The sequence below is a fragment of the Photinus pyralis genome, unplaced genomic scaffold (assembly GCF_008802855.1).
Source record: "Photinus pyralis isolate 1611_PpyrPB1 unplaced genomic scaffold, Ppyr1.3 Ppyr1.4_LG10, whole genome shotgun sequence".
In the NCBI taxonomy this organism is placed as follows: Eukaryota; Metazoa; Arthropoda; class Insecta; order Coleoptera; family Lampyridae; genus Photinus; species Photinus pyralis.
The window spans coordinates 14,792,826-14,814,705 of NW_022170250.1; the positions used below are offsets into that span (position 1 = coordinate 14,792,826).

General features: G+C 37.0%; 2 protein-coding genes across 2 annotated transcripts; both read right to left on the bottom strand.

Annotated features, from left to right (window-relative positions):
- Positions 1-1,496: 1,496 nt before the first annotated feature.
- LOC116162572 (programmed cell death protein 2-like) lies at positions 1,497-16,808 on the bottom strand. The gene is made up of 5 exons (XM_031476220.1): positions 16,416-16,808; positions 16,197-16,357; positions 15,851-16,134; positions 1,946-2,384; positions 1,497-1,894 (listed from the first exon to the last, which is right to left on the bottom strand). The coding sequence occupies exons 1-5, from the start codon at positions 16,521-16,523 to the stop codon at positions 1,630-1,632; spliced, it is 1,257 nt and encodes a 418-aa protein (XP_031332080.1). The 5' UTR covers positions 16,524-16,808; the 3' UTR covers positions 1,497-1,629.
- Positions 4,886-6,485, bottom strand: LOC116162574 (mitochondrial folate transporter/carrier-like). The gene has a single exon (XM_031476225.1). The coding sequence runs from the start codon at positions 6,046-6,048 to the stop codon at positions 5,092-5,094; it is 957 nt and encodes a 318-aa protein (XP_031332085.1). The 5' UTR covers positions 6,049-6,485; the 3' UTR covers positions 4,886-5,091.
- Positions 16,809-21,880: the final 5,072 nt, after the last annotated feature.

Sequence of the window (21,880 nt, forward strand, 5' to 3'; positions counted from 1 at the left end):
AGCATATGGAATGAATAGGCAAATGTGTTAATATTCTTTAATGGCTTATGGGGATCGATTTTGCGCCCATTGTCCATCATCAGGCCGTGCGTCAAAGGGGGTGATGAAAAACGAATTGTGAAACATCACCCCTTTTGACGCACAGCCTGATGATGAGCAATGGCCCCGAAATCGATCGCCATTGGCCATTAAAGAATATTAACACATTTGCCCATTTATTCCATATACTTACCTCAAATATACCACAGGCAAATAATGAATAAATTCGTTAACCAGATATATATGTTACCGGCAAACTGCGAAATCCGGCATTTTGCAAAATCCCTAGGCATTTTGCGAAATGACCAATGCAGCAGGCAAAGTGAGAAATGGAAATCGACTTCGCACTTCGCCTGTCGACTCTCTTTAGGGATTTCGCGAAATGCCTAAACATTCAGGCAAAGTGAGAAAACTCGGTTATTTTCCACAGATTGCGCGTGCAGCTGTGCCAAACGTAGAACCGTCGCGTTAGTAACTTAATCCCCCCATTTGATATATTCTCGACAGTAAATCCAAAGCGTGACTCAACAGAAAACCCATAGAAGAAATGCAGACTAAACGTGATCGCAATATTTAGCGAGTACTTTAATTAAATCGCAATCATCGCGTCGTTTACCATCGGCCAATGGCAACGCTGTATGGGCAATCTTTGCCTGCATGTTTAGGCATTTCCCTAAAGAGAGGCAGGCAAAGTGCGAACTGCAGTTCTATTTCTTACTTTGCATGTTGCATTCGTCATTTCGCGAAATGCCTAGGCATTTTGCAGTTTGCCGGTAACATATACAAAGCGCTTCGTATAGTATAAGAAGCCATTCTGTGATTTGTTCGACTGCCTAACCGCAGGGGTATGTCACCACAATAGCCCAATCTGCAGGTTTCTGTACATTTCTAGGTCAGCTGACTTAGTGTCAAACCTGCGATTAGAGACGCACGCCAATTCACAACCCATCTTTCAGATTCACATAAGCTTTTGACCTGGTTTTTAGGACCCACGAATTTTGGACTGAAGCAAGATGTATATCTTTTTGAGTCATGTATACATGTAAGAGCTGTGCGAACTACCTTTTCACTTACATGTCATCGCTTTCAGCACTTTCTTATGTCTTTGGTTTCCTAATCGCTTTAAAGGTGACCTTGGAGAAGTTAACAGGATGGTACCTTCTCCAGCTATTCTCAGAAACTTTGATCAGTTACCCTTTGGGATCCTAATTCCTTTCAATGGTCTCCAATCCTTAATAGCCACACGTGGGTTCTGCTTATACTTACCTGATCCACTAGTTTCTCCAGTTCCTCCGAGGCCCTGGAACCATACCATTACCCTTACAGGTTTAGGAAGCTTTTTGGCTTCGAGAAACTATAGTAGTATATTTCCTCTTCCTTCAGCATACTCTCCAGATTTTGGTGAACAAACGCCATTCGCTGTATAAGTCTTTCGAGTGTCAAATAATAAAAAGTAAGAAAAGAAGATCACTACCTATCATAAAGTTTATTAGATGGATAAGTTCTACATTTCATAAATATAAGTAGGTAAGTGCAAAAAACCTATGTGCTTTATGGTAATAGTTTCTAAAAATGGCAGACAACAATCGTTTAATATTTTTCGTTCTGTAGAAAAACTAATTCTTTACGAGTAATTGCATCTGTATCCCAACAACTTTTTCGACAAGAAAATATTAACACAGTTCCAAATTCTAACCGGTTACTATCTTTAGCGTCACCTACTAGTCTCAATTTCGGAATTAGTGTTGGAAGTATTTGGAATTCAAAAATCATTTCGCCGTCACAATATTCACATTTTCTTACTCGATCAGTGAAAGGTGCAAGCAGCAAAGGAGGCGGACCATCTCGACTGTACCTGCAAAAGTAATAAATGGTATTTCACTGCTAATGCGGCAATTTTACACACCTTAATATCTGGCCGGGGTTTTTCTGTATCTTCGTTAAAAAATAATGAAACATTTTATCACCGTGCGCGGGCGTGCTTTTTTCGTAGTTCTCATCGACTGACGGTCCGCATTCGTGAGGTGCAACGTCTCCCAAAGAAACGGCGTCATTTTTTTGTTGGTACTCTAATAACAATTCTTTAACATGATGATCAGAGGTACTGGTTGTGCTTTCGGATTCTTCCCACACAGACATAAAACATGGAACAAATTGTAAAGTAGGAAATATTTTTAAATTGGAGGTGTTATGGCGAATGTCCTGCGGTAAAGGCGTAACTTCTTGAAGAAGAGCTGCTAAATCAACTTGTGGAAAGGTAGGTGTATCTATGCTAATGATTTCCCCTTCATCTCCTTCTATTTCCGCGGTGGCCCTAGGTGAATGCAATCGTCCTACGGCGCCACCTGTAAGAAAAATCGGTGCAGTACTTTCATGGTACAAATAGAGATGATGCGATTAGGAGTTGATTCAAACATTAGCGCTAGAATATGGATAATTGATTAAACATCGAAAATAGGGCAGTGAGGCTGCGATCAGTTTATTAGATTTGACTTTATTTGGGAAAAAATTCATGATTGTATTCTAAAACTGGGACATATCTCCAGCACTGAACAATGACCTATGTGATATCTTCTCAAAACCATTGGGACGTTTGCGTTTTGCATGTCTCCGTAGTCCGTAATAAACTAAAAGTGATAGGACTTGGGGAATTAGAGCAAGGAGTTTTGAACGACAAACTTAATTTTTGACATGTACTAATGTTTAAGCTAATAATAATATTAATATTGTCTTTATTCAACAAGCTATAAATAAATTGTATACACAACATAAAAAAACAATTATAAAAATTCAAATAATATTATATAATATATAAAATAATATAAAAACACAACGTTTCGTTTCATCAACTTTTTTTTGTTTATATGATCCATAAAAAAAGTATATAGGTACTGTAGGTATTGAGTAGCATTTTTTATTACGAATACAACGATGTACGGCACACACAAAAAAAAGGAAACGGTTGGTTTCAACAGGATGGTGCACTCGCGCACAACGGCGAGAATACCTATCAGGCAATCTCCGGGAAAATGGAAAATATGTCCGAGTATTTTCTTACAATTAGAGTGATGTGCGCGGTTTCCAGCTTTTGTTTTTTTGTGTGTGCTGTACATTGTTGTACACGTAATAAAATGTGCTACTCAATACATTATGTATTTTTACGGGCCATCTAAAAAATAAAATTGATAATGATTTCTTTGAAACGAAACGTTGTATTGAAAATCTCTTAACGCTGTCTTGTAGAGCTCAAAAAGTGGCAACAATCGGAATTTTTGGGTTTTCTTTAAAGCATGATAATAACTCTTTAATCTTTTCTCGAATTTGACCATTGTCATATCTTCTATGGTTTCGGAGATCCCAACAATACACATCCTTGTCTTGAACACCGTGTATAGGTATACATTTTTACTATTAGTGTTTTGGGAAAGCCATTTAAGCAAGGCAAGGTCTGAAATTGTCCTCGAGCAGATCAAATATTTTGAGGATCACAAGGTGAGATACCTCAGATATTTAAAAGATGACTCTGTAGATACAGGCGAGTGTTTTTTTATCAAGCACAAAAGGGAAATGGCTCTGTTTGAAAACTTTTTTGGCGGAGGCATCTACAGTAGGTAGATCACAACACACAAAAATCAGATCAGTTCAGATGTGATGAAAGTAGGGAATTTGGCACAATGGCACCCAGGAAGTTCGTCATATTTTGGGAAGTCATGGTATTACTATTTTTTTATTTGCAAAATGATGCAGCGGAGAGAGAAAATTGTACATTGGAGTTAGCACGAGCTATGTTATTTGGGTGGATGAAGTCCGGCGATTATATTTGTTATTCAGCAAATTTGCCTACAGTAGCGGATCCAATGTCATAATATAATGAAGCTGTTAATTCTTTTTGAGAAAAAGTCATATAATTCCATTTGATTTTTTTAGGAATTTGGGTCATAGTGTTCAAAAGCAGCCCCCTGGCGGAGAAGGATTCAACTAAATTAACTATAGTTTGGTTGATTCTCATTGCCCAAGGAATGTTCTTTTCAACCATACCAAATTTGTTAAAATCGGTCAAACGGTTAAGAAGTTAAAGCAGGTTATTGCAAAAACAATTGAACGCCCCACACCATCTTTGTTTTTGAAATAACTGAGTTTTTGTTTTTACGAAAATGATAAGTAAACTGGTTCTTTAAAAATGCGAAAAATGTATTTTTAGTTTATTATGCCAAATTTAAAGAAAAAGCAATTTTAAAATTTAAGATGGTAGTTACGCACTCTGTTGGTCATTTTTAGAACTTGAAAATATTTTCCAGCGATCTTCATGACCGATTTAACCAATAATTTTTTTAACCCCCAAGTCATCTCACGAACGGTTCTCGAGATATGGTCGAGGAACAGTCTTATTGGATCACCCGGTACAATAGAAATATCCAGCACTGCAAACACAAATACATCAAGCAATTTCATGTTTGCATCTTCGACATGAACAGCTAATGACAGTTTAGTTAACAACAGAAACTATCAGCTTACAAAATTCATCACTCGTTTATTTTTCACCATTATTCTGACTCGTGTTGTATCCAATCACAGTGAAGATCAAAGCTTCTCTATGCCTTTTACCGCTACCCTTTTAAATTGAATCGAGTATGGAATATTTTTCAAGAAAAAAACTGCTTCAGATTCTGTCCGAGAGTTTGCGATCTTAGCATTCAGACCTTGAGAAAGCTGAATTTTTGAAAAGAAAGAAAATTGTGCTTCAGCAAGTGCATTTTGACTTTTAACTGCACATACTATAATGGTAGTAGTGAATCTAGCAGTATGTCTAAAATTTGGACTCCAACCAAGGGTATGAAATCAGAAATATTGTTCAGTAAAATTTATTCGACTAGAAATAAAAATATTAAAAAAATAAGACATTGGGGTAAAATTGGTGCATGTCTTTAACATTATTCACATAAACAAATCACAGATGCGAAATTATGTTTCAACAAGTAACAGTGATTGAAAAGGAACAATTCAAGTATACATATGACGTTACATTTACAAAAATTACCTATTCTAATTTTTCTACAATGTATTCGCATTTCTATTTAGAAGGAAGTGTGAAACATTTTCATACGTTAAAAATGTAATCATTGTAGCAGGTGTCACTCGTAGTAAGTTTGTTCCTAACCCTTTATAAAATCCTCTCCATCTTTCATACTTCCAAGTTTGTTGTACACAATGCCAAGAGCCTTCATATCGATAATGTTGATTTTGTAGTCTTGCTCTTATAACTTGGTATGGATATGTACTGGCTGCGGCGATTATTTTTGAAATTGCAGCAAATAGTAAATATTCAACTGTACCCAACTTGTTCGTAATTGGTAAATTGTAATATTGATTGTACTTATTCTTCATTTCTTCATACGTCATGAACTGCACAGCCCCATGCGATACACCAAATATACCTGGTCCTAATCCTTTATAATAACCACGTATGCCTTCTTGTCGATAGATTTGTTTAAGAGCATCGATCATTCCTGAGTAAACAACATTTTTTGAGTTTACAGGAGCTGTATCGTACTGCAAACATAATCGTGTTTTGACGACCCACAACGGATTTGTAATTAGTAATGTTAAGACGCCTGCTTCGGCAGCCGATACTAAATGTGCCGTTGCTCCTAACGGTATATCTCCATTTCCACCTTGAGTGTGCACTTTTAACGCATTATAGAAGAGGAAATATAAACCCCACGATGTACTAGCGCCCCACAAATTTGGAGTAACTCCACGGTATAGACCAGTTATACCGCCTTCTCTGAATATTGTTGTAAACGCATTTGTTATGCCTTTATACTGTTGAGGTAAACTGCTTCTACCGTCGTTTACAGCAAAACGAATTTTGATTAAATCTAACGGATGTAAGATTAATGTGGATGCTAACCCACCCGCTACACCGGCAACTAAATGCTCGTACTTTACACCGTGAAGGAAATGGAATTTTTTTAATGGTGAAGGCGGATTTTTTGCTATGGTTGCCATTTAAACACCTCGTCTAAAGCAAGTAACTTTATTAAAGATTGCTTATTACTTCACATTTCGATAAGGTTAAACTTTTATCGGATTTTCATGTCTTACAAAATTTCTAGGTTATGTGTTTCATAATATTAACCAGTGGCGTAGCAATCATGCACGTATCAACTTTCATTTCAAATTCCTGCAAGTGCAATGCAACACCGCGCGGCGCGTTGACGTTTCGAAAACGTCGTTCTCTTTTACGCATCCCATAACAAATAGATTAATAGGAACGTACCGCTTACCAACCGTATTTCAATTTTCCCATGGAGTGTAAATTAAAAGGGGGGATAATAATAATAGTAATAATACAACGACCAATTGAAGGGGATCACCAAGAAGAGACCTTTGTGCCTGCTTCTCAACCGCTTGTGGATGGGACCAGCGCAAAGGAAACCTCCAAAAGACGTATGAAATGGGACGAAGGGATGAATCGCTTCATTTTCGGTACGTATCTGGAGATCACGAAGATGGAAACGGAGAAGACAGCATACAGAGGTAAATTACATCACGCTTTCATTACACAATACCCACATTTAGCGCACTTAACAGAACAACGCATTGCAGACCAACGTATACAGTCATTATTAAAAATACACTCCTTACATTAGACACACAGGAACAAATCAGGCACGAAATTGAAGCACTACTCAACACAAACAACACACTCACCGTACATACATATTATACATTCATTCTAAACAACTCTGAAATACAGACAATTGCGACACCTCAGCAATCGATAGATACAAATAATCACACAAACCAAACACTATTACATCCCTTCAAAAAGAATTTGACAATGCATAGTTAGAATTCTCAAACACTGACCCAACACAAAGACCACGATTACCTAAACAAAGTCACACTACAAAATTACGCACACTTTCACAAACACTAAATGATCACATTTTACCAAATTACATTAACGATAACACAAGCTTACATCAACTACACTTTGTTGTGTATTGCGGTGCTGTTGCAGTTTCTAGATGTAACGGTTCAAGAATAACAATAAACAAAGAACAGCACGCAACAAAAAAAACGCTCACCCCCGGCCTGGGAAAAACGCCTGATAAATCGCATCGATGACATCAGACGTGACTTAGGTCGGATTACACAATACATACAAGGAACTCGTTCTTCAAAACTAACACGACAAGTACAACACATAACTAAATATTCCAATCCAAAATATAGTGACGTCCCGTCTAGTGCTGTAGCGAGTGATAAGTTATCAGCTAACGTAAATGCAAACGCGAATTTAAAAGCGTGCGAAACTAATATCAAACTTGCTTTGCCAAAATTGACGAAAGCAGCTGAGACGGACAGCAATAAATCTCTCCAAAAAGGTGTGACAATAGGGTACATGACAGTGGAACAAGAATAAATAAATGTTTGTTTCATGAGATAGAGTAAGGTGTCAGGGTATCGCAAAATAACTTTCTTTGGTAATGTACCGAGAAACTATTATATTTTAGTAAAACTAAAATTAAAAAATAACGACATGTGTCACGTGATATCAAACGCCAATCAGAGCGCGTGACGTCATAATCCTAATCCTCTGTGCTTTGTAGAGTTTGTCTACGTTTTTTAATTTAGTGCTTGCTGCATTTTATAGTGATTATATTATCCTAAAGTTTAGTTTTTAAAACCAGATAAGAATGGAAAGTGGGTGTACGAATGCTGCTAGCAGCAAATCTGCCAAACATTGATGAAGTGATGTTAATATTTATTGCATCAAACACAGATTTTTGTTCATCAGAAAACTGCCATAAGTCTTGTAGGTTTTTAAGTTAAGCTTAGATTTTTTACAAGAAATGTAGTTATTTAAGAGGAATGTGTACTTAAAATGCTTTGCTTTTAGGTCATCGAAGCTATCATATGTTTTATGTTACGAACATTTTGTAGATAAAGGTCTGGGTTTTTATGGCGGGCACTCTTATGGAACCTTACATTGGGTGCAGTCGAACAGAAGATTCTGACAACTTATTCACAGTTAAGTCAAAATTTGCCCGCAACATACGGTTCACGGAAAGCTGTATGCAGTTTGATCCTTAGTTGTCGACGAAGAAAACAATTCTTTTCTTTGCCCTAACCATCAAGCTACTTTTACAACCCCTCAGAGTCCAAAGGAGTACTAGTGTCGATAAAGTCTCCTTTATCACGTTTACCTACAAGTCATGATCTAGTCCGATTATTCGAAACTCTATCGGCAAATGGCTCAATCGGATTCGGAAGTTGTCCAAATTGTCGTCTACCGCACGCCTCAGGAGTTAACGTACGTGAAAAATGTGCTACTCATGTCAATATAGTTTTCTATGTTACGTTTAATGAGCAATCGTCGAAAACCCTTTTGGATTTCTCTACTCCAGGAAGCATTTGAATGATACAGCATCCTTGGAACCAGATTTACCCGCCTGGGATACTTAGCTGTGCCACAGAAAAATGTGACTACTGAGCCCTACACCACGACAAAGTGTACTCCATGGTGGGGCACCACTTACGGTGGTTATAATTCATCACGAATTTTATAGTATTTTACATTATTACCCAGGTAAGTGAGTTTTTACTGGCGATAGGAGAAGTTGACTAGCGAGCCGTTAGGCGAGCTTGTCATCTCCTAGAGCCAGTAAAAACTATTACCTGGCGTATAATGTACAATATTTTATTTGTTACTCATTTGTAAACAATAGTAAACGTAAATAATTAGTAAATAATTAGTTCTTAAATTAATCTTGAAGAAATGTCTAAAATATCATGTTATCCATGTAACAGAGACTTCGCATTAATTCTGGCCAATGAAATTACTAGATTACTAACTTGTAAAATTTTTACAGGTCTGCTGTCAGTTTTACAGGTCTGCTGTCAGTTTTACAAGTCAGTAGCGTTTAAACATGACGTTTACCCGTTTGCGTTTTGTCTTGTTAATCAACGTTTACAACTGAGTAACAAATAAAACTATTTACGCTGGGGTTATGTGTTTATAATTGTCAGGACTGTGACGTCACAGATACCGCCATGACACAAAACAGCGTTTTGGCGCTAGAATAAAAATCTACAATTTAAATTGCATAAATTTGCAATAATATGATTTATTTTGCTGAAATATCATATTTTAAAGTTATAGTAGAGGTATACGACCAGTTATAACTGGTTTTAAAAAATTTGTCATCTACCCTATTGGGAAAGCCGACCAAACTTCTGGACCAAGCTTCAGCGTTACCCCAAAACGTGCTTGGATTTATGTTGGTAGAGTAGCTGTAGGTACTGCCGCTTCACAAATTACTAATTATCTGACTGCTAAATTTCCCGATCATAATTTTGAGGTTGATGATCTACCTAAACGGGATGAAGCACGTAGTAGTCTCATTAGTTGTATACAACTAATTGACGTGCTTTACAAAGGGGAAAATTGGCCCAATGGGGTTGTTATTAAGAAGTTTCGTTTTTTTCGGAGAACCCAAACTGCCCAGTTTTAGTTCAGATATGAGAGGTGATGATCTAATCCACTGTACCTAGGTATAAACAGAATTCCTGCATGTTGCGGCATCCTAGTGACCTTCCTCAACAAACAGGATTACCCTTAAAAATATTACATATTAATGTCCAGTGTCTCAGCAACAAAATTGACGAGATTGACTCCTACTTAATCGACAAAGGTTATAGTTTTGTTGTGCATCAATGAACACTGGCTGTCAGAAGATGAACTGAATTCGATCGAGTTAAAGTCTTACAGATTGTGCGCTGCTTTCTGTAGGCGGAAAAGTGAGTACGGCGGTACGGCCATATTTTCTAAACGTTCTTTTACATGCAACAGCATACCGCAAATAAACGGTTTATCTCTACCATTTGACTGTGACGTAAGTGCAGTAATAAGTGACCACTTTGATGAAATTATTATAGTGTCGGTCTATCGCTCTCCTAACGGAAGTTTCGAAACTTTTTTAAACAATTTTGTTAAAGTTCTAAACCGATTGACTGTTAAACATAACAAAGTGGTTATAATTGGTGACTTTAATATTAAGTTTAATTTAGTAGAAAACAACCACACCATGACGTTCAAAAACCTGCTACTTTCTTATGGGTTTAGCAGCACTTTGAATGGTAATACACGTGGAAACAATTGCTTGGACAACTGCTTTACTAACTTCCAACCAAGTAGCTACAAACTAAGTATAATTGATGTTGGTTTATCCGATCACCATGCATTGCTATTTCAAACATATCTAAGAAAATGCATACCAATTCATACTAGGATTAACTATATTCCTATTACAGGAATTGGACTCAATAAACTATTCAAAATTGTAGATGAAGTGGACTGGTCGTTCATAAAGTATCGTGAACTAAATATAGAATCAAAGTTTTCTATATTTATAAATGTAATTGTTACTGCTATGCAAAAATCATTTAATCAAAAAACTAAACTCTTAAAAAGTAACTTGGGAAATATCGCCACATGGTTTAATGAACACCTTAGAATGTCACGCGATCGGCTCTTACTACTGTCAAACACCTATTACGACAACCCTTCTCCTGAAAATGCCAAAAAGTTTAAACAATTTCGCTGTGAGTATAGGAATGCTATAAGAATTGCCAAAAGGTCATGCCATGATAGTTATATTGTAAACTCTCACAACCCCCAAAAGGCTATGTGGGACATTATTAATAACGTTCATAAGAATCACCACTCAAACCAGTCGGATGCATCAGCTATGGATTTCAATCATCACTTCGTTGATACCACCGAAAATATTTTAAAAAACCTACCAAAACGGGGAACCGCTACAATACCTGAAAAAGCCATCTAAGGAATTCGCGAACTTTAGTTTCAAGGAAGTCAGCTATACTCAAGTTAGAGACATCATAAAATGTTTAAAAACCAGTCATAGCAAAGACACTTATGGTATTAACAATAAAATAGTGAAATATATCCTTAATCTTATTGTTATACCACTAACCATCTTATATAATAAGTGCATACGAAGCAATACCTTTCCATCTTGTCTCAAAATTTCCAAAGTGGTACCCGTTCCCAAAAAAGGAGATACTTCAAATTTAAACAATTATCGTCCAATTTCGATTATACCTGTGCTTGGAAAAATCTTTGAAAAAGCTTTAGCTGCCCAAATAGTAGACTTTTTGGAAGAAAACCACTTATTAACTGCTAGTCAGTTTGGATTTAGACGGAATTGTTCTACTGCTGGGGCATCTCTTAGTTTATACGATTTTATATTAAATGGATTTGAAGGAGGATTATTCACTGGAGTTACTTTTTGTGATTTGAGTAAGGCCTTTGACTGTGTCTCCCACTTCATTCTTACAAAGAAATTGGAATACCTAAATTTTGGTGATGAATGATGATGCTGTAGAATTCCTACGCTCTTATTTAAATAACCGTAAACAATATGTAGTTCACCAATCTGTTACATCCAACATCTTGCCTATTTATGGAGTCCCACAAGGCTCTGTGCTTGGCCCCATTCTTTTCTTGATGTACGTCAACGACCTACCGACATGTGACATGGCCGCCCACTGGACACTTTTCGCGGATGACACTACGCTAGCGTGCCAATTAAGACGATTCGGAGTATAATCTATAGTAAATTAATGCAAAATGCTCAAGAAAAAGTCAACGAATGGGTTGTGATAACGTGGTGTGTTTCTGTGAAGAAGGAGTGATGTGTTTTTTAACTGTGCTAGGACGTGTAACTTTATTGGGTGGACCTGTCTTTGTAGTGCATGTTGCGTTACTTGTATTTATGGTGTTTTTTTGTTCTTGAGGTTGTATTTCTTGTTTTAATGTGGAAGATGAATACAAACTAATTCAATCAAATGATAACTTTCTATTTTTTATTAATTGACAATTACTCTCAGCCGACTACTATCTATACATTCTAACAGTATTTGTGTTGTTGCTTGGGTTATTGGTGGAGATATTACAGTATTTTGTGAGCCTGTAGTGCTGTTAAGGTTGCTGCGTTTGGGTTGAGTACGAGTGGGTTGTGATAACGTGGTGTGTTTCTGAGAAGAAAGAGTATTGTGTTTTTTAGCTGTGCTAGGCCGTGTAACTTTATTGGGTGAGGGCGTCTTTGTAGTGCATGTTGCGTTACTTGTATTTATTGCGTTTGTTTGTTCAGGAAGTTGTGTTTGTGTGGTTGGTTGAGTTAAGGGTGGAGATATTACAGTATGTTGTTGTGTCATGTTGTGAGTCTAAAGTGCTGGTTAGGCTTTTGCGTTTGGGTTGAATACTAATGGGTCGTGATAATGTGGTTTGCTTCAGAGGTGAATCTCTGATTGTAATATATGTTGTATTATTATTATTATTATTAAATATAGACCAATTACGTGCCTTTCTACAATATACAAAATCCTTACATCATGCATTACAAACAAAATATACCAACACTGTACCGATAACAACATTCTATACGAAGAACAAAAAGGGTGTACCAAGTATTCCAGAGGCTGTAAAGAGCAACTCGTTATAGACTCTGTAATACTTGAACAATCCCGACATAACAAACGAAACATACACACTGCTTACATTGATTACAAAAAAGCATTCGATTCAGTACCACACTCTTGGTTACAACAAGTAGGTACTCTCAATATACAAAGTCAGCAACAATATTACACAATTCCTCAATTACATAATGTCATGTTGGAACACTACGTTAACACTTACACTAAACGACACAAAACTTATTACTGACCCAATACAAATTAAAAGAGGCATTTTTCAAGGCGATCTTTAAGTCGGCTCTGGTTTCGTCTTGCTCTTAATCCACTTTCATATTTGTTAAACACTTCGAACTTTGAGTACAATATTAAACATAACCAGGAAATACATCACAACATTACACACCTGTTTTACTTGGACGATTTTAAATTATACTCTTCCACAAGCATTAAACACATCACCGAAACCTTTTCACTTGACATACAAATGGACTTTGGAATCGATAATGTAAAACACAACACATCGCAGCTGGTAAAAGACAACTTTTAGATTATGAGCTCGAACAAGGTAATTTAATAAATTCCATGGACGAGAATGAAACTTATAAGTATCTTGGTTTTCAGCAAAACACACATATTAAACATACGAGTATAAAACAAACACTTATCACACAATACCTACAAAGAGTACGCAGTATACTTATGCCACACCAGTACTTACATACTCTTTTGGGATTACACGTTGGACAAATAAAGATTTAGAATAAATACAGAGAAACACTCGAACATTATTAACAAAACACCACATACATCACCCTCACTCCTCTACTATACGACTTTACCTTCCTCGTTCGGAAGGAGGTAGAGGACTTATGGCCGTTTGCACCGACAAATTTAAGTGGAGCTTAGCTTAATCGTAGCTTAAAATCCATGGCAACGATTATTGAGACAATAGTTGCCATGGATTTTAAGTTACGTTCGAAACAATAAAAAACGTGTCAAAATACGTCTTACTACGTACTTACTTCAACAATTATATCCTTGTAATGCCTTAGTTAAATATGCATGATAAATAACAATAACATAAATAAATAATTTTTTAAAATAAATAACATTTTAGTAAAATAAAATATGAATAGGCAGTTTAAATATAAATTACTGGTGGATGTATGTACGTGGTTTCTCCTTTACAACTACTCTTAACTTATTGTACCGAAAACTATAAGCAGAGCAAATTTGCAATTAATTCAGTGTTCCCACATTTTGGATTTTTGTGAGATTATATGCTTAGAGACTTCGTTCTTTGCTTAAATTAAAGATAATTGGGTGCAACACCTTTCCGTTTCCCGTAAAATGATTAGCTACTTTCCTCGATATCGGGGTCGGAAATTGACTAAATCTTAAAATTTCACTTTTTTGTAAAAAGTTGTCAATTTTTGGAGGGTTGAATCTTGGTAAGTACCGTCAAGTGGGGTGCTGTCGGACAGTGAGGGAAAAGTTGGGCAACAGTGCAATTACTCCAAAACGCAGAAGTTTCAGTGTGTTTTTTGCATATTTAGTGGCTCAGTTTATGCAAAATAGCTCACATCAATACCTACTCTGATAAGAAATCTTTATTTACACTCAAACATAACGCTGGATTTTCTTTATTTTCAAATATTGTTCTCATAACTAGTGTACATGGTCATATTTGGTTAGTGGTAGAAGATCTATTTTTTGAAAAGTTTCCTTATTATGTTTTTAACATATTTTCCTAATTTCATTTTCGTGTTGCAGAAGTTGTCGGTGCCAGTGGCGTGACAACAAAATTTTACTTATTTCATGGGAGAGTTGCGCACTGCAGATATGGTCCGAATTTTTAAACAGAAAGTGGAAAATCTAATCGTCTTAGCATTAGATAGATAGATAGATGTATATTTGTGTTGTACAAATGTATAAATATGTTTGCACACGTCAAATTGCAAATACTGTATAGTAACAATGGTATACGCGAAAAGAGAAAAAAAGTATTTGTATAGATAAAAAACATTTAACAATAAGATTAATGTATATAAACAAAGACAAATGCTAGACAAACAAACAGAAAACTCAACCACACATATCAAAATCACAGTCTAAGTACTCTTCTACGCTGTAGAATGCATTATTTTGCAGATTTTGCAGCTGCTGAACCATAAATTTTTTGAAGAAAAAGTGTTCTGATAAAACTGGAAATTATTTTGTCTATCCAAATGTGCCAGATATGTCGACGGTGATGAAGGAAGAAATTATATATTCCTGCTCCAGAATCCTCGCGATCTCTTTACATTTTGTGTATAAAAAGAAGTTAAGTTTGATTTTTATTTCTGATACCTTCTCTGTACCTTTATTATATTGTTAGGATATTTGAAGTTTGTTCTGTAAGAAAGACTGTTCGTTCGTTAAAAAATCCAAAAAACCCATTTTTGCGAACTTTAACCTTGAATAAATTTTTTTGCGCACCTAAGGTGTCAAACTGATTAAACATTCAATATGGCGTCCATTTAAAAAACTTTTTTCTATGTGCTTTGAATTTATCCCATGGTATCTTGCAACTGTTATTTGAAACATTCTTCGTAACTAAAAGATTTGAACGTTTTAAAAATGGCTATTCTCATTTTTTTCCAATTATCTACACAATGATTTTTTTTTCAAAATATCGCATCGGAATATCCATCAACATCAAAAACTACATAACTTTTTAACCAAATCTGTAAGTATAATAATAACAAATATAGCCATATTATCCTACTCAATTTAAGACACCCTGTATAAGTTTGTCAATGACAACTAAAAAATAATGTTTTGAGAACACATGTTCTAATATATGCACTAGGCATGTTAATATTTCTGTTATGTGCATTATAATTGATGTTTTCATTTCCAATAAATTTCAATAGAATACCTATCTTCAGCAAAAGATAATTTCCTTTTAATAGTACGAGTATGTACCTAACACACAAAGATTTTATATAATTGTATCCTATCCGATACACATTGTATATGTGCATTGCAGTTTAGCAGCGATGATGGTGGGTACCAGAAATTTTACCACCTCCACATACTTACCCGATATATGCTCAGAGAAGTCAGCCCGACCGTCTTAAGCCCTAGCCTATTGGACAAAAAACCCTGTATCGAAGGTTATTCAATACATTGGGGGATCATTATTAGAATACCAATGTGAATTTTTTAGCTGACACTGTGCCATCACCTCTTCAGAGTATTATTTTTGGTTTAGGTTGAGAGCTAATTGGCAAAACTGTACGTTTGAAGTTAAAATTACCTTGAGCCTCTACGAAATTCCCCATATTGGCATTTCGATCGTCGACCATTAAATTTCCCAGCCCAGAGCGAAGTGATTCCTCCATACTACAACTTTCATCATCTTCATCGGAAATTCGTTCCCCTCCTACAATCAAATTTCCATTCTCTTCGATGGCATTGTTATCCTCGTCCCAATCATCTGCTCCTTGGCACCAATCATTCGTGTCGACAGTTTGTGTTACTGTAGGTATGGGAATCTTGTCCGTTTCCTGCTCCAATGTTTGAAGTCGTAGGCATGTCCAACTGAAACATCATAAGGTAGATATTTTCATTTCTCAATCCGATTACTATGTGGCTATAGATACCTTTCCCCCTGATTCCAGCAGTTCGGATTAATGCAAGCAAATAAGTACAAGGTACGATTGTATGGCGAATTTTCTAGTGGTGCATATATTTGCAGGACAAGTGGGCTGGATAGCTGACAAAGGCTACATGTCGGGTTGTCGATATTTTTGTAGGGCCAATCCTAAAAAACAGATTGACAGAGGCAAGTTAACCTCACTTAATCGACAATTTTAACTTACTGGCTTTCCACCAATTTTGTTTGTAGTAAAATTCACAGCCGCTTTGTTTTTATCCGTTATATATTCATCCTCAAAACCTAACAAGATAGATTTTGCATTGTAGGCCATTTGTAAATTATTGAACGTTTATTAAAACTATTCAAACTTTTTTTACATCAAAAAGTGAAAACTATTAAAACTACGGTCATTTTTCTTTGATATTTTATCAGCAGTAATTGAAACGTTCATATTGGCACAGCTAAACGCGAAGCCTTTGATGTTGCGCACAATTTATCTCTTTAACATTCTCTCTTTATTGATTACCTAAATTCATTAAATTTCAAGGGGTTTTGCCTTTTGTGTTGAGTTAAAAACTATATAGTTGCCTAAACCGGCCACTGGGTCCATGAAGTAGTGCCGACTGACTTGAAAGGAATTAAAAGTTAAAGTACATCTCATAATTTTGTGCTAATTTGTGTTACTAATTTAAAATTTTGTGCTCATTAGGTTATTCCACTTTTTCTGATGCCACTCCAATTTCACGCTTGACGCCGCTGTACAGTGTAAAGAGAGTGTAGTATTCTCTATTCTGTTCTGGCGGAGGTATTGTTTTTACCTATATGACTAAATCCGAGTTTAAATCGTGCTATACACAGGCTGATTCAAATTCGAGGGTCACCAATGGCCAATGGGGATCTCGGGAACTGTGTAAGAGATACGTATAAGTAGTTTAAATTTGCCAAAGGTGCGTAGGTAATGCGTATATTTTGATGCTTAACAAAATGCAGTTTTGACAATGAAAAAATTACTTCGGTAAAAAAACGATTTTGCAGAATTTCGTTTTTTTCAGGATCTCCGAAAGTAATCGGAATTTTTTCATTTTCAAAACTGCATTTTGGCTAAGCATCAAAATACGCAACTTGGCCAATTTAAACTATACCTAACGATCTCTTACAGTTTCCGAGATCCTCATGATGGCCCTCGAATTAGAATCTCCCTCCGAACTCTCGCCGAATTATCGCCGAGATTATCCCCCAACTTTCCCCGTGCTTTCCAAACTCCCCGAACCCTCTCCGAACTTTTCGCTAACTCTACGACCTCTCCCAAACTTTTACAGAACTTTTCTTGAATTCTTCCCGAACTTTCCCCTAACTCTTCCCAAACTTTTCCCAAACTCTCTCGAACTTTTCCGTAACTCCCCCAACTTTCCCGAACTTTTCTTGAATTCTTCACGAACTTTTCTCAAACTCTTCCCGAACTTTCCCTGAATTCTTCCGTAACTTTTTCTGATCTAATACTTTTCTCGAACTTTCCCGGAACAATCCCTGATCTTTTCCCGAACTGTCTCGCAATTTTCTAGAACTGTCCCCGAACGTTTCCCGAACTCTCTCCGAACTTTCACTGAAAGAGTTCGGGGAGAGCCGCGAACCTTGCCAGAACACTTCACGAATTCGCTGCGAACTCTCCTCGAGCTCTCTTCAAACTTTTCCCGAACGATTTCCGGACTCGCCCTGAACCCTCCCCGAATTTTCACCGAACTTTTACCGAACCCTCTCCGAACTTTTCATCAACTCTCCACGACCTTCCAGAACTCTGCTCAAGCTCTCCGAACCTTCCCGAAACTTTTCCAGAACTCTACTCCGACGATTCCCGCACTTTTCCTGAACTCTCCTCGATTCTTTCCCGAACTCTCCCCGAACTTTTCCCACGAAAGCGAATGTGATGGTTAAAATGAAAGCGAAAGGGAACGCGAAAACGAAAGCGAAATCTAAAGCGTAAACGACAGCGAGAGCTAAAGTCAAAAGCGAAACCGAAAACGACAGCAAAAATGACAGAAAAAGCAAAAACATCACCGAAAGCGAAAGTGATATGGTAAGCGAAAGCGAAAACGACAGGGAAAGCGAAAGCGTTACCGAAAGAGCACGCAAAAGCTAAAGCGATAGCGAAAGGGACAGCTAAAGTGAAAACAATAACGAAAGCGAAATAGTATGCGAAACCGAAAAACGCGAAAAAGAAAAGCGAAAGTAGAGCGAGTGCGAAAGTGAAAGCGATAACGACAACGAAAGTGGAAGCGAAAACTAAAACGAAAGCGAACTCGAGCGCAACAGCGAACACGAAAGCGAAAAAGCAAGCGGAAGGGTTAGCGAAAGCGAACGCTAAAGCGCAATCGAAAACGACAGCGAAAGCAAAAAACAAAGCGAAAGCTTCGCTTACCCTTCGCTTTTGCTAACGCTTTCGTTGTTGTTTTTGCTTTCGCGTTCGTTTTCAGTTTTGCTTTCGCTGTCGTTTTCTGTTTCGCGTTCGTGTTTGCCAACCCTTTCACTTTCGCGGTCGTTTTTGCAATCGATTTCGCTTGCTTTTTCGCGATTGAGTTAGTTTGCGCTATCGCGTGGGTTTTTGCTGATGCGTGGGTTTTCGCTTTCACTAACGCGTGGATTTTCGCTTTCACTAACGTATGAGCTTTTTCTTCCACTGTCGCGTTCGGTTTCGCTTACGCTTTTGCGTTCACTTCCTCTCTCGCGTTCGCCTGCCCTTTTGCATTCCCTTTCGTTTTAGCTTTCACTTTTGGTTTCGCATACTATTTCGCTTTCGCTTCTGCGCTGTCTTTCGCTAACCCTTTCGCGAAAGGGTTAGCAAAAGCGAACGCGAAAGCAATACCGAAAACGACAACGAAAGCTAAGGCGAAAACAACAGCAAAAGCGAAAGGGTAAGCGAAATCCAAAAAAGTAAAGTGAAAGCGATAGCGACATCAAAAACGAAAGCTAAAGCGAACGCGAAAACAAACGCTGTAGCGAAAACGTAAGTGCAGTGGCGTAGCGTAGTACGATTGCGCCCGAGGCGCGATTAGGGTTTGCCGCCCTATATAATATATATTTTTTAGAGCGAGTGATTGATTAGGGGGTGGGGGGGATTCGCCTCTTGACATTATGTCTATATCAGCTTTTGCGTGATACCTATATGATCCATGTAGCACAGAAGTCCCTTCGTCATGTACTTTCGCCTCAGTTTTTGTCACGTAAAGCATCTTCAAGTCCGTCGATGGTCATCGGGTCATCGTCGTTACTTGCAAAATTTAAACGTATAACGATTTTTTTTATCGTCTCCTACTTTAGCTATTTTCAAAAGCGCCCCGCGGTATTAGTAATAATAACATAATATTTACTCAACAGCATAAGACCATCAATAACAGGGCAAAACCTTTATTGGGGGGTATATGACGCTGGCGCTCCTACTCAAATAGCGCCCGGGGCGCGAATTTACGAACCCCATCCTTATTCAGCGCACCGCTTTACCGAATAGAGCCGAACTCATTATTTCACGTTTTCCAACTCAATTCAGAGTGCGGTGCTGAACTTGGTTTGGGGTCTGGTACTTGATTGGGAGGGCAGATCCAAGAATTTAGTTTAAATATTGTGTGATTAAGACTCAAATGAGTACATTGGAAATAGAATAGTTTCAATTAAACATATCTGAACATTAATTTCATTTAAAAAGATTTGCCTGTTCAATTCTATAGGTAGGTATAACCGTCAACGGTATAACTAATCCGTACTGATTAATTGTTCATATTTATTTTACATACTGATTTCCCATAATAATTAATATTTGATGAACAACTTATATGAAGACTTTTCAGCAAGCCGCGCTCCAACGAGTTGGGAAACGTAAACTATGGCATAGATGGTAAAGGTTGTGAGTTTGTAGGTGTTCGGCTCTATTCCGCGAAGCGGTGCGCTGAATAAGGATGGGGTTCGGAAATTCGCGCCCGGGGCGGATCGCCCTCCTTTCGCTACGCCACTTTCCCTGAACTCTCCCGGAACTTTTCCCGACCCTTAATAGTTTAATAGTTTAATAGTTTAATAGTTTCCTGTAGTTTGCATATACAGGCATTTACAGTTGTCATTAATTATCTAATAATATATAAAGCATAACAAAAAGTCTAACATAACACAATAATAGTTGGTATAAAATATAAATTACAAACGATATAATTATAAAACAAACAACACGTCTTAAACTTCCAAATTCCAATTCTCATTTGCCAATAAGAATGTTTTAACTTTCTTTTTAAACCATTTTAGACTTAAAGTGCCTAATACAGAACGGGATACTGTTGAAAAGTGTTTGGGCCTGATAAATTGCCCCATTTTGTGAGGTAGTTAAGCGACAGTAGTTTTTTTTTAATATTGTCCTTCTGGCGAGTATTATAGGAATGTACTTCGGAATGAAAATTGTACATTGACATGTTAGCCTTTGCATAAAGAACTGATTCCAAAATATATACACAGGGTAATGTTAGAATATTCAGTTCTACAAATTTGTTACAGTAATCGTCCCGATGTCCTAAACTAGTCAAGGTTCTTATGCATTTACGTTGGAGCCTGAAAACGGATTTCCATGACGCACAATGTCCCCAGGCTAAAATAGCGTAAGTGAGTTTGCTGTGTACCAAAGCAAAGTAGGCATTTTTTCGTACTGCAAAAGATGACATGTCCTTTAATCTTCTTAATAAATATAATGATTTGCTGACTTGTCTGCATAAATTTTCACAATGCGTATTAAAATTGAGACGCTGATCAATTACACACCCCAGAAAAGAGCCACTAGTGCGATCGGAAACGTTGATTGCATTCTGCGTACGTAATGAGTAACAGATAATTGACGTTTTATCAGAATTCAACTTCAAGTTATGAATTGCACACCAGCGTTCGAGAGCTTTAATATCCAATTCGATATTAGCATAGGCTATATTCGACTCCTTACTGCTGCAAGTGAGCGTAACATCATCCGCGTACAATATGCAACGAGTAGATGGTGATAAAACAGATGGCATGTCGTTTATATACATTAGAAATAATAAAGGACCAAGTGTTGACCCTTGGGGTACGCCAAGTGTAACAGGTATTGCTTCCGACATTCTAGAGTTGTATAACACACATTGCTTCCTGCCTTTTAAGTATGACTGGATTAATGCGCAACTTAGGTTGCTAAAATTATATAAACGCTTTAGTTTCTTAACCAAGATGTCGTGTGACACACAGTCAAAGGCTTTTGATAAATCAATGAAAGCAGAGACCGTGTGTAGACCCATTTCAAAGTTTTCTAGAGTGTCATTAACAAATTTGATAATTGCATTGGAAGTGGATTTACCTTTCCGGAATCCAAATTGGTTAGGGTACAATAACAGGTTTGTTTCTAAGAAGGTTATTATCTGTCCATACAAAATTTTTTCAACGACCTTTGAGAAAACTGGTAGAATTGAAATGGGCCTGTAATTACTTATGTTTTCTATGTCGCCTTTTTTATGAAGCGGTATAACCAACGCCGTTTTCATATCATTAGGAAAAACTCCAGTTTCGATAATACTATTTATTATAGTGGTCAGAGGTTTAACTAAGAAACTGATGTTGCCTTTTATTAATTTAGTATTTAATCCATGAACGTCCTTGGCGTTACTAGTTTTTAAATTGTAAAGTGTATCACGA